The sequence below is a fragment of the Pseudophryne corroboree genome, chromosome 6, assembly GCF_028390025.1.
Source record: "Pseudophryne corroboree isolate aPseCor3 chromosome 6, aPseCor3.hap2, whole genome shotgun sequence".
NCBI classification, from domain to species: Eukaryota; Metazoa; Chordata; class Amphibia; order Anura; family Myobatrachidae; genus Pseudophryne; species Pseudophryne corroboree.
In genome coordinates, this window is record NC_086449.1 from 162,761,460 (window position 1) to 162,774,903 (window position 13,444).

The window sequence follows — 13,444 nt, forward strand, 5'->3', positions numbered from 1 at the left end:
AAGAAGGTAGAACAGAGGACCGCCTGTACATGGATAAACAGAACACATCCTAGGAAACAGGATCTGGATGAGGAGCAATCTCACATTGGCTCTAAGCAGAAATCTCCAACAAAGCAAACCTATGACCAACGCCGTAATGCCAGGAGATAGAGGCTATAGTACGTTCCATATACAGATTCCCAGCAATCTGGGGCCAACATGAAATGGTGGAGATAAGAGCCATATACAAAGTATGGGCCAATACATTCTCTCCCAATGGAAAGAGCTCAGAGCATTTTACGCTAGTACCCGGGAAACTATTTTTTTGGCATGTAAGTTGCATAAACTTGTATTACAGTGGGCTACGGAGAGATATTGGGGTCTATGTACTAAGCCTTGGAGAGAGATAAAGTACCAGCCAATCAACTCCCATTCATTTTCAAAAATGGCAGCTAGGAGCGGATTGGCTGGTACTTTATCTCTTTTAGTACATAGACACAAACCTCCAATTGTGCTTACACACAGAACTTCTCCCCGCACACCAGTAATAACTAAGATTACCAGTGTATAAAACAAACAAGTAAGGTAAAGCACACCTTCTAGCACCAACCTGCCATTATAGGATTACTGCATGTCCATACTACAAATAAAGCCCCTATGCACACTATATAAACACAACACACTCACTATGGGGAGAGAACACACACACACACTAATAGGCTGATGCCAACTGGAATGAGCCACAGACACTATAAAGCACTAAACAAAAATAAATGACAGAGGCAATGCCCACACAGAGATACACACACTGGATACTATGGTTATATTTAACAGATGCCCTGCGAGTCCCAGAAATGCCAGTGTCCGGGTGAAGGAAGCCCCATACATGCCCGTGGCTCTGTGGAAAGGTGACATGCTCCCCCCGGGATACTGGGATGTGCCATGGACCCCTAGAGATGATGCTGCTGGCAGGGCAGAGGCCATGGGGCAGATTACTGGCGCAACTGTATGTGCTGGCAGCGGAGGGATACTCACCACACATGGTCGCCGGACTATACACAGGTCACTACTGGGTGTCACTATCAGTCTGCGGCTGGACGGCATAAACCACCCTACATAAGGATCACAGACCGTGTGCGTGACGTCATGAGAGCAATCCTCATTACTCCTATTGGCCTCTTGCCTGCCCGTCATTCCCGGCAAAGCCGGCTATTGGGCACTCCCCTACATTGGTCCTGCCTTCAGCGCGGCCTCCTCCTGCGATTGGCTGTAGTGGCAGTAGGCGCTGCTTGCTGCTGGCAGCAGTGACGTGGCCGGATCCAACTCTATCAGGACACCAGGGAAACTGTGACTCCACAGGGTGGGCGGGGCTGTGAGAGTGTGATGGGCGGAGTCAGTGGCGTCAGTGGCGCTTTAACCCGTTCATGATTTTATTTTACTGATCTGCAGGAACTAATCTCCCGCACTCAGCCCGCTATTATGTCAAGACACACTACAGGCAGCCATACATCCCCACCCTCGGTCCTCAAGGCACGCTATCAGTGCAGGCTTTCCTGTCATCCAGGCTTCAGCACAATGGCTAAATCAAAATAACTGAGATACCAATTAACAGTGCCGTAACTAGGTATTTTAGCGCTGTGTGCAAAAAATGGCATTGGCCCTACGGTGCACAGTAGTCTCCATTATTCTAATTACGTCGCACAGTAGCGCCGCTGCACCAGGTAGAGCCCCTTTTACACATTACGGCAGACAGCGTCCCCCTTTTTACACATTATGGCAGACAGAATTAGGGAGGCCAATCCCGGGATCGGCGGGATCCCGGGATTTGGGCCCAAAAATGCCGGGATTTGAATCCCGGGATTAGAGCTTCCAATCCCGGGATTCAAGGGATTACAGAGCGCATGTGTGGGAGGGTGGGTGTAAGTAATGACACTTACGATTAGGCGGACGGCCGCGGCAGCCATGGACTCACTGAACGCGGGAGCACTTCAAATGTAGCGCCGGCCGCCAGCCAATCAGAGCTGGCGGCTCGGCAGCCAATCAGGGAAGCTGCCGCAGCAGCGGCAGCCAATCAGGAGCCACTGCTGCGACCGCTTCCCTGATTGGCTGCCGGTCCGCAAGCTCTGGTTGGCTGGCGGCCAGCGCTTCATTTGAAATGATCCCGCGTTCAGTGAGTCCATGGCTGCTGCGGCCGCCCGCCTAATAGTGTCATTACTTACACCCACCCTCCCTCTCGCGCCGCTACCAACCCTTCCGCGCCGCTACCTACATCCTCCCTCCCGCACCACTACCTACACCCACCCTCCCGCACTGCTACCTACCCCCTCCCTACCTCCCGCACCGCTACCTACACCCTCCCTACCTCCCGCACCACTACCTACACCCTCCCTACCTCCCACACCACTACCTACACCCTCCCTCCAGCGCTGCTCCCTACAACCTTCACTAGTCCCTACTGCAATCCCGGGATTGACCGTTTTTCAATCCCGAATCCCGGGATTGAAAAAACGGCCCGGGATTGGCCTCCCTAGACAGAATAGAGAGAGAGAGAGAGAGAGATAGAGTGAGGGAGAGAGACAGATAGATAGATAGATAGATAGATAGATAGATAGATAGATAGATAGATAGATAGATAGATCAGGGGCGGAACTGTGGGAGGCAGTGGAGTCGGCTGCCGCCGGGCTCCTGACCACAAGGGGGCGCATCTCCTCCACTGTCTCCCGCAGCCTGAGAACTGCGCTGCTATTGTGGACGGAGGAGCAGTCACTGACACGGAAGCTGCCTCCTGTAGGGAGAGATGGCACTGGCTGCAGCTAGGGGGAGCTCCAGAGCACAGCTCCTCTTCTAGCCAGCCGAGGGAAGCTCTCTGCTCCGTCAGCCTGATGATGAAAGCCAAAGGTAGACACTGTGTGGGGGGTAGGGGAGAGGTGTATTTGGGGGGAAGCACTGTGTTTTGTGTGTGCTTGTTTTTAAGTGAGGTGTGTGTGTGTTTTTAATGAAAGTTGTGCATTCAAGTAAAAGGCATGTGTGTGAGTGATGTGTGTGTGTGTAAGTGAGAGACATGTGTATGTAAGTGAGAGGCATGTATGTGTGTGTAAGTGGGAGGCATGTGTATGTAAGAGAGACTTGTGTGTGTAAGTGAAAGAGACGTGTGTGTGTGTGTGTGTTTAAGTGAATGAGGCGTTTGTGTTTTTTTTATATATATATCTAGTGTTCACGCTAGGTGTCTGCACCTTTTTTTAGACAGATGAATCCCACCCTGCCCGTTTTTGTGCGCCCTACCAACCCGCCGTTTTCTGCCTGCCGTACCCCGCCACGCCGCCAGACCCAGCCGTGCGCCGCCGGACCCGGTAAGCACATGAGAGTCCCCCTGGGCTAAATTAACCTTGTAAGTATTTTGCAGCTGTAAACTTCAATCTCAGTGCTCTCTACCTGGTGCAGTGTGCCTCAGTGCTCTCTACCTGGTGCAGTGTGCCTCAGTGCTCTCTACCTGGTGCAGTGTGTCTCAGTGCTCTCTACCTGGTGCAGTGTGCCTCAGTGCTCTCTACCTGGTGCAGTGTGCCTCAGTGCTCTCTACCTGGTGCAGTGTGCCTCAGTGCTCTCTACCTGGTGCAGTGTGCCTCAGTGCTCTCTACCTGGTGCAGTGTGCCTCAGTGCTCTCTACCTGGTGCAGTGTGCCTCAGTGCTCTCTACCTGGTGCAGTGTGCCTCAGTGCTCTCTACCTGGCGCAATGTGTATAACGTGCTCTATCTGTCGCAGTGTGTAGGAGGTTCTATCTGGTGCAATGTGTATTAGGTGCACTACCGTGTGGTGTAATGTGAATTGCCACTATTATGAAACAACGCCGCTAGATTTTTGGAGCGCGCCTTCGGCGCGGACTGTCCATGTTTTGGCCCATAGGTATGGGAGCACCAAGCATTATAGTATGTACCTAAGTTTGCCCATCCCTCCCCGTGATCAGCACCCTGCCGTAAAAAAAATCCTACAGTGAACACTAATTATATCGGCACACCACTGCGCCAAAGCATCTCCATCGAGACCTGCTGGCGGGTGAGGGAGCACTGTAGGTGTACTATAATGGTATGCTGGTGTCTGTTTTATTGTAATAACTGACTTGGTGTGCATCCACTTTGTATGTGTATCTATATTACTACTGGGAAAGGTACCTGAGCACGCTGCTACTGTTCACCCTTAGTGCCGGATAGCTACATATGGTATGTGTGTGTATGTGTATATGTAGGGGGGCACCAACATTTATCATGCCTCCGGGCGACTGGGACGAACTTACGCCACTGAGATAGATAGATAGATAGATAGATAGATACTTACCATCTCTCCCCGCTGGCTTAGGCAGTCAGGCTCCTCGGTGCTGGCTGATCCCGGGCAGGGGAAAAGGAGGAGGAGGGTGGGGGTCTGGAGCCGCAGCAGTGCTATGTAATTGGTAGCAGCGCCGCTACAGCAGTCCCTCTCCTTCCCCATTGGCTGCCCGCCGCTGCTGTGAATGCTGGGATGAGGGAAGCGCATCCCAGCATTCACAGCAGCTCCGGCCAGCCAATGCGGAGGGAGAGGGACTGCTGCAGCGGCGCCGCTACCAATTACATAGCACTGCTGCGGCTCGAGTCCCCCTCCCTCCTCCTCCTACTACGGGTCCTCCTCTGACGCTGCTCCTCTTCTTCTCCGGCGGCGCACACAGCACAGGCGGCTTGTAATGAGTCAATTTGACTCATTACAAGCCACTGACATAGTTGCTGGCCGTGCGCCCTCAGGGCGTCTGAGCTATGTACCAGGCACACCTGGCACACACGTAGTTATGGCTCTACCAATTAAGTCACCTGTGCTCAAGCATGGCTATTACTGAAACCTGGACTGTGTGTCTGGAGGACCGAGGTTGGGAATGTCTGTACTACATACTGTATACAGCAGCTATCCATAGCTAGTAGCTGCACGTCTAACTATAGCTGAATAATGCTCATTCCACTATCCCTAGCGGGTGTAATATGATTGGACGGCTGTGGGATCCTGGTGCCCAGCATACTGGTGCCGGGATCCCGACCGCCGGAATGCCAGCAGTGGGGCGAGTGCAAAATAGTCCCTTGCGGGCTCGCTGCGCTCCCCATTCTATTTATTCTCCCACCAGGGGTGTCGTGGACAGAACACAACAAGAGGGAGAATATTTGTCGGTATCCAGGCGGTCGGGATCCCGACAGTCGGTATATCGAGTGCCACCCTCCCTAGCCTCTCCTATGCTTATAGCTGTATAATGCTAATTTCTCTGTTATTATTATTTTATTTAAGAACAGTTTCTTATATAGCTTAGCATATTCTTTTGAGCTTTACGACCGGAACTGGGTGATAACAGACAGACATAGAGGTAGGAGGGCCCAGCTCGCAAGTTTACAATCTCTAGGGAATACAGGGAAGCAGGTATTGATACACAAGGATGGGTGTGGTATGCTAGACTGGCGGTCAGCATACAGACGCCGAGATCCCAAAAGCGGAATCCCGGCGGGGGAAGGTGAGTGCAGCAACACGCTTCGGTCGCCACGGGTTCTCTTCCCACTCTATGGGTGTCGTGGACACCCACAACTGGGAATAGTCCCTGTTGGTCGGCAAGCTGACCATTGGGATTGTGAGGCTTCGGGATGTAGGGGGAGGTTATGTGACCGTCTGTATCCTGACCACCGGTCACATGATTACATCCCCACAAGGATAGGTGCTACCTATTGCATAATGGTCCGGTCAGATTGCAAAGGTTCTTACTGGGCTGTATGATCTAGTTGCACAACAATAATGCTGGCATATTGCTCATTCCCCTATACATACCTAGTCCTCTACCTATAGTTATGATGGGTTCGGTATGATTTACCGGCGGCAGGAATGCCGGCTGTAAATATACCGACAGCGGCATCCCATCTGGCAACAAGGCGATCACAAAGAGTCCTCTTGCGGGCTTGCTGCGCTCACCACAAGTTAGATTCCCACTCTATGAGTGTTGTGGACACCCACAAATAGGAATAGCCCCTGTGCGCCAGAATTCTAGATGTTGGCATTGTCGGCTGTTGGGATTCCGGTGTCGGCAAATTAACTGCATCCTATTATGATCCCATTGTGGGTGGGAGAAAGTGACTGCACTGTTGGGTCCACACAGGGGTTGCCAACAGACAATAGAAGCCTGTGCCACAAATGTAAGCATGCAGACTAGGAGGAGGTTTGACTGCGCAAACAAATAGGAAGATAATGGTCTGTCCAAATCTCATTCCCACCAAAATCAGCACCGCCAGGCTCACAACTGAGGCCTTGTAATTTGTTCCAACTCCAACTGGACTACCATCGATGGTCTCCATCAATCAGTAACTGGTCTGTAATCTCTTCCCTACTACCGATTCTACTCCAGTCCGGGTGGTTTCCAGTGATGTGCACCGGAAATTTTTCGGGTTTTGTGTTTTGGTTTTGGGTTCGGTTCCGAGGCCGTGTTTTGGATTCGGACGCGTTTTGGCAAAACCTCACCGAAAATTTTTTGTCGGATTCGGGTGTGTTTTGGATTCGGGTGTTTTTTTCAAAAAACCCTAAAAAACAGCTTAAATCATAGAATTTGGGGGTCATTTTGATCCCATAGTATTATTAACCTCAATAACCATAATTTCCACTCATTTCCAGTCTATTCTGAACACCTCACACCTCACAATATTATTTTTAGTCCTAAAATTTGCACCGAGGTCGCTGGATGGCTAAGCTAAGCGACACAAGTGGCCGACACAAACACCTGGCCCATCTAGGAGTGGCACTGCAGTGTCAGGCAGGATGGCACTTGAAAAAAATTGTCCCCAAACAGCACATGATGCAAAGAAAAAAAGAGGCGCAATGAGGTAGCTGTGTGACTAAGCTAAGCGACCCAAGTGGCCGACACAAACACCTGGCCCATCTATGAGTGGCACTGCAGTGTCAGACAGGATGGCACTTGAAAAAAATACTCCCCAAACAGCACATGATGCAAAGAAAAAAAGAGGCGCACCAAGGTCGCTGTGTGACTAAGCTAAGTGACACAAGTGGCCGACACAAATACCTGGCCCATCTAGGAGTGGCACTGCAGTGTCACGCAGGATGGCCCTTCAAAAAAATACTCCCCAAACAGCACACGATGCAAAGAAAAAAAGAGGCGCAATGAGGTAGCTGTGTGACTAAGCTAAGCGACCCTAGTGGCCGACACAAACACCTGGCCCATCTAGGAGGGGCACTGCAGTGTCACGCAGGATGGCCCTTCAAAAAAATACTCCCCAAACAGCACATGACGCAAAGAAAAAAAGAGGCGCAATGAGGTAGCTGTGTGACTAAGATAAGCGACCCAAGTGGCCGACACAAACACCTGGCCCATCAAGGAGTGGCACTGCAGTGTCAGACAGGATGGCACTTCAAAAAAATACTCCCCAAACAGCACATGATGCAAAGAAAAATGAAAGAAAAAAGAGGTGCAAGATGGAATTGTCCTTGGGCCCTCCCAACCACCCTTATGTTGTATAAACAGGACATGCACACTTTAACGAACCCATCATTTCAGCGACAGGGTCTGCCACACGACTGTGACTGAAATGACTGGTTGGTTTGGGCCCCCACCAAAAAAGAAGCAATCAATCTCTCCTTGCACAAACTGGCTCTACAGAGGCAAGATGTCCACCTCATCATCATCGACCGATTCATCACCCCTTTCACTGTGTACATCCCCCTCCTCACAGATTATTAATTCATCCCCACTGAAATCCACCATCTCAGGTCCCCGTGCACTTTCTGGAGGCAATTGCTGCTGGTAAATGTCTCCACGGAGGAATTGATTATAATTCATTTTAATGAACATCATCTTCTCCACATTTTCTGGAAGTAACCTCGTACGCCGATTGCTGACAAGGTGAGCGGCGGCACTAAACACTCTTTCAGAGTACACACTGGAGGGAGGGCAACTTAGGTAGAATAAAGCCAGTTTCTGCAAGGGCCTCCAAATTGCCTCTTTTTCCTGCCAGTATACGTACGGACTGTCTGACGTGCCTACTTGGATGCGGTCACTCATATAATCCTCCACCATTCTTTCAATGGTGAGAGAATCATATGCAGTGACAGTAGACGACATGTCAGTAATCGTTGGCAGGTCCTTCAGTCCGGACCAGATGTCAGCACTCGCTCCAGACTGCCCTGCATCACCGCCAGCGGGTGGGCTCGGAATTATTAGCCTTTTCCTCGCACCCCCAGTTGCGGGAGAATGTGAAGGAGGAGCTGTTGACGGGTCACGTTCCGCTTGACTTGATAATTTTCTCACCAGCAGGTCTTTGAACCCCTGCAGACTTGTGATTGCCGGAAAGAGAGATACAACGTAGGTTTTAAATCTAGGATCGAGCACGGTGGCCAAAATGTAGTGCTCTGATTTCAACAGATTGACCACCCGTGAATCCTGGTTAAGCGAATGAAGGGCTCCATCCACAAGTCCCACATGCCTAGCGGAATCGCTCTGTTTTAGCTCCTCCTTCAATGTCTCCAGCTTCTTCTGCAAAAGCCTGATGAGGGGAATGACCTGACTCAGGCTGGCAGTGTCTGAACTGACTTCACGTGTGACAAGTTCAAAGGGTTGCAGAACCTTGCACAACGTTGAAATCATTCTCCACTGCGCTTGAGACAGGTGCATTCCACCTCCTTTGCCTATATCGTGGCCAGATGTATAGGCTTGAAAGGCCTTTTGCTGCTCCTCCATCCTCTGAAGCATATAGAGGGTTGAATTCCACCTCGTTACCACCTCCTGCTTCAGATGATGGCAGGGCAGGTTCAGGTGTGTTTGGTGGTGCTCCAGTCTTCTGTACGCGGTGCCTGAACTCCGAAAGTGGCCCGCAATTCTTCGGGCCACCGACAGCATCTCTTGCACGCCCCTGTCGTTTTTTAAATAATTCTGCACCACCAAATTCAAGGTATGTGCAAAACATGGGACGTGCTGGAATTTGCCCAGATGTAATGCACGCACAATATTGCTGGCGTTGTCCGATGTCACAAATCCCCAGGAGAGTCCAATTGGGGTAAGCCATTCTGCGATGATCTTCCTCAGTTGCCGTAAGAGGTTTTCAGCTGTGTGCGTATTCTGGAAAGCGGTGATACAAAGCGTAGCCTGCCTAGGAACGAGTTGGCGTTTGCGAGATGCTGCTACTGGTGCCGCCGCTGTTGTTCTTGCAGCGGGAGGCAATACATCTACCCAGTGGGCTGTCACAGTCATATAGTCCTGAGTCTGCCCTGCTCCACTTGTCCACATGTCCGTGGTTGAGTGGACATTGGGTACAACTGCATTTTTTAGGACACTGGTGACTCTTTTTCTGAGGTCTGTGTACATTCTCGGTATCGCCTGCCTAGAGAAATGGAACCTAGATGGTATTTGGTACCGGGGACACAGTACCTCAATCAAGTCTATAGTTGGCTCTGAAGTAACGATGGATACCGGAACCACGTTTCTCACCGCCCAGGCTGCCAAGGCCTCAGTTATCCGCTTTGCAGCAGGATGACTGCTGTGATATTTCATCTTCCTCGCAAAGGACTGTTGGACAGTCAATTGCTTACTGGAAGTAGTACAAGTGGTCTTCTGACTTCCCCTCTGGGATGCCGATTGACTCCCAGCTGCAACAACAGCAGCGCCAGCAGCAGTAGGCGTTACACTCAAGGATGCATTGGAGGAATCCCAGGCAGGAGAGGACTCGTCAGACTTGCCAGTGACATGGCCTGCAGGACTATTGGCTTTCCTGGGTAAGGAGGAAATTGACACTGAGGGAGTTGGTGGTGTGGTTTGCGGGAGCTTGGTTACAAGAGGAAGGGATTTAGTGGTCAGTGGACTGCTTCCGCTGTCGCCCAAAGTTTTTGAACTTGTCACTGACTTATGATGAATGCGCTGCAGGTGACGTATAAGTGAGGATGTTCCGAGGTGGTTAACGTCCTTACCCCTACTTATTACAGCTTGACAAAGGCAACACACGGCTTGACACCTGTTGTCCGCACTTTTGTTGAAATAATTCCACACCGAAGAGCTGATTTTTTTTGTATTTTGACCAGGCATGTCAATGGCCATATTCGTCCCACGGACAACAGGTGTCTCCCCGGGTGCCTGACTTAAACAAACCACCTCACCATCAGAATCCTCCTTGTCAATTTCCTCCCCAGCAACACCCATATCCTCATCCTGGTGTACTTCAACACTGACATCTTCAATTTGACTATCAGGAACTGGACTGCTGGTGCTCCTTCCAGCACTTGCAGGGGGGTGCAAATGGTGGAAGGCGCAAGCTCTTCCCGTCCAGTGTTGGGAAGGTCAGGCATCGCAACCGACACAATTGGACTCTCCTTGGGGATTTGTGATTTCGAAGAACGCACAGTTCTTTGCTGTGCTTTTGCCAGCTTAAGTCTTTTCTTTTTTCTAGCGAGAGGATGAGTGCTTCCATCCTCATGTGAAGCTGAACCACTAGCCATGAACATAGGCCAGGGCCTCAGCCGTTCCTTGCCACTCCGTGTCGTAAATGGCATATTGGCAAGTTTACGCTTCTCCTCAGACGCTTTTAATTTTGATTTTTGGGTCATTTTACTGATCTTTTGTGTTTTGGATTTTACATGCTCTGTACTATGACATTGGGCATCGGCCTTGGCAGACGACGTTGATGGCATTTCATCGTCTCGGCCATGAATAGTGGCAGCAGCTTCAGCACGAGGTGGAAGTGGATCTTGATCTTTCCCTATTTTTTTAACCTCCACATTTTTGTTCTCCATATTTTAATGCGCACAACTAAAAGGCACCACAGGTATACAATGTAGATGGATGGATAGTATACTTTATGGACGACGAGTGACGACACAGAGGTAGGTACAGCAGTGGCCTACCGTACTGCTATATACAGTATAATGGACCTGGTGGACACTGTCAGCAGACTGCATTTATAGTATAAAGAAAAAAAGACACCACAGGTATACAATGTAGATGGATGGATAGTATACTTATGGACGACGAGTGATGACACAGAGGTAGGTACAGCAGTGGCCTACCGTACTGCTATATACAGTATAATGGACCTGGTGGACACTGTCAGCAGACTGCGTTTATAGTATAAAGAAAAAAAGACACCACAGGTATACAATGTAGATGGATGGATAGTATACTTATGGACGACGAGTGACGACACAGAGGTAGGTACAGCAGTGGCCTACCGTACTGCTATATACAGTATAATGGACTTGGTGGACACTGTCAGCAGACTGCGTTTATAGTATAAAGAAAAAAAGACACCACAGGTATACAATGTAGATGGATGGATAGTATACTTATGGACGACGAGTGACGACACAGAGGTAGGTACAGCAGTGGCCTACCGTACTGCTATATACAGTATAATGGACCTGGTGGACACTGTCAGCAGACTGCGTTTATAGTATAAAAAAAAAGACACCACAGGTATACAATGTAGATGGATGGATAGTATACTTATGGACGACGAGTGACGACACAGAGGTAGGTACAGCAGTGGCCTACCGTACTGCTATATACAGTATAATGGACCTGGTGGACACTGTCAGCAGACTGCGTTTATAGTATAAAGAAAAAAAGACACCACAGGTATACAATGTAGATGGATGGATAGTATACTTATGGACGACGAGTGACGACACAGAGGTAGGTACAGCAGTGGCCTACCGTACTGCTATATACAGTATAATGGACCTGGTGGACACTGTCAGCAGACTGCGTTTATAGTATAAAGAAAAAAAGACACCACAGGTATACAATGTAGATGGATGGATAGTATACTTATGGACGACGAGTGACGACACAGAGGTAGGTACAGCAGTGGCCTACCGTACTCCTATATACAGTATAATGGACCTGGTGGACACTGTCAGCAGACTGCGTTTATAGTATAAAGAAAAAAAGACACCACAGGTATACAATGTAGATGGATGGATAGTATACTTATGGACGACGAGTGACGACACAGAGGTAGGTACAGCAGTGGCCTACCGTACTGCTATATACAGTATAATGGACCTGGTGGACACTGTCAGCAGACTGCGTTTATAGTATAAAAAAAAAAAGACACCACAGGAGTCTTTTTCAGGCAGACAAATGTATACTGGTGGTCACTGTCAGCAAAACTGTGCACTGTACTCCTGCTATAGCTGCTCCCCAGTCCCCACAATTAAGCAGTGTGAGCACTCAGCACAGATATATCATGCAGCACACTGAGCACAGATATGGTATGGAGCGTTTTTTTCAGGCAGAGAACGGATAAAAAACTGGTGGTCACTATTAGCAAAACTCTGCACTGTACTCCTCCTAACAGCTGCTCCCCAATCCTCCCCACAATAAGCTAAGCAATCAGATCAACTGTGTAGTATATAACTATATAAACGGAGAGGACGCCAGCCACGTCCTCTCCCTATCAATCTCAATGCACGTGTGAAAATGGCGGCGACGCGCGGCTGCTTATATAGAATCCGAATCTCGCGAGAATCCGACAGCGGGATGATGACGTTCGGGCGCGCTCGGGTTAACCGAGCCATACGGGAGAATCCGAGTATGGCTCGGACCCGTCTAAAAAGGGTGAAGTTCGGGGGGGTTCGGTTTCATGCACAGATTTCTTATCAAAACTCCAGTTTTAGCTTCATCCATGCCCCTGCTAGACCCAAGTGTCCCGTTACGGATCAGTAACCACAGACTTCAGTGACAAACCTGTATCAGCTGTAGGCACTGGAAGCGTTATATGCAGAGCTGCCCACCCTCTTCTTCCAGACTAAACCAGGCTGTCTCTTGTCTAGTGAGAGTTCATGGATTTGCTATATATGGTTGGCAGGACTGATTAAGTACAGGGTGTGAGCAGCCAGGTTGGCACAACAGGGTGCGTGGTTCCGGGAATGGGGACGTGTAGATGATTGCGTTATCGCAGCACCGTCCCCCCGCTATACATTGACAACATTATCGGCACCAATCATGCCACCACACACTTTTCCTCAGTAAGCAGGAGACTGCGGTGGCTACAGGGGTGTGTAGACAGCTGCAGGATGGGGGATGGGGGGGGGGGGCGATAAGTGTAAGCAGTCTGCAGGAGACCTGCCCACTTTTCCAGGTGGCCAGGCATGCCAACAGATTTTGGGAGCCTCCCAGCCATTCCAGGACAGTAGGCAAGTATGTCATGCGATAGGTGAATCCATGTGACCAGAGTATTATTTTGCAACCAATACAGCCTAGATTTAGTGCAGACATGTGGGTATGATTACTAAGGGGAGGCACTCAATATACCGGCTGTCGGGATCCCAGCGCTCAGCATACTGGCACCAGGATCTCGACAGCCGGTATACCGACAACTATTCTCCCCCTTGAGGTGTCCACGACACCTCTCCACGACTCCCCTGGAGGGAGAATAAACAGCGTGCAACCTGCAATGGGCTCTTTTGCGCTCACCCCACT

The 13,444-nt window shown here is 49.9% G+C and overlaps 1 protein-coding gene and 1 long non-coding RNA gene across 2 annotated transcripts in view; one reads left to right on the forward strand and one right to left on the reverse strand.

Annotated features, from left to right (window-relative positions):
• LOC134936804 (glutamine--fructose-6-phosphate aminotransferase [isomerizing] 1-like) overlaps positions 1–1,273 on the reverse strand; it is a 51,449-nt gene extending 50,176 nt beyond the window's left edge. The window contains exon 1 of the mRNA XM_063932065.1: positions 1,015–1,273. Within this exon, the coding sequence (XP_063788135.1) occupies positions 1,015–1,021 (7 nt within the window). The 5' untranslated portion in view covers positions 1,022–1,273. The remainder of the gene's footprint in view (positions 1–1,014) is intronic.
• A 1,480-nt stretch (positions 1,274–2,753) lies between these two features.
• LOC134936805 (uncharacterized) overlaps positions 2,754–13,444 on the forward strand; it is a 38,552-nt gene continuing 27,861 nt past the window's right edge. The window contains exons 1-2 of the long non-coding RNA XR_010180551.1: positions 2,754–2,877; positions 3,223–3,329. This is a non-coding gene — a long non-coding RNA (uncharacterized LOC134936805). The remainder of the gene's footprint in view (positions 2,878–3,222; positions 3,330–13,444) is intronic.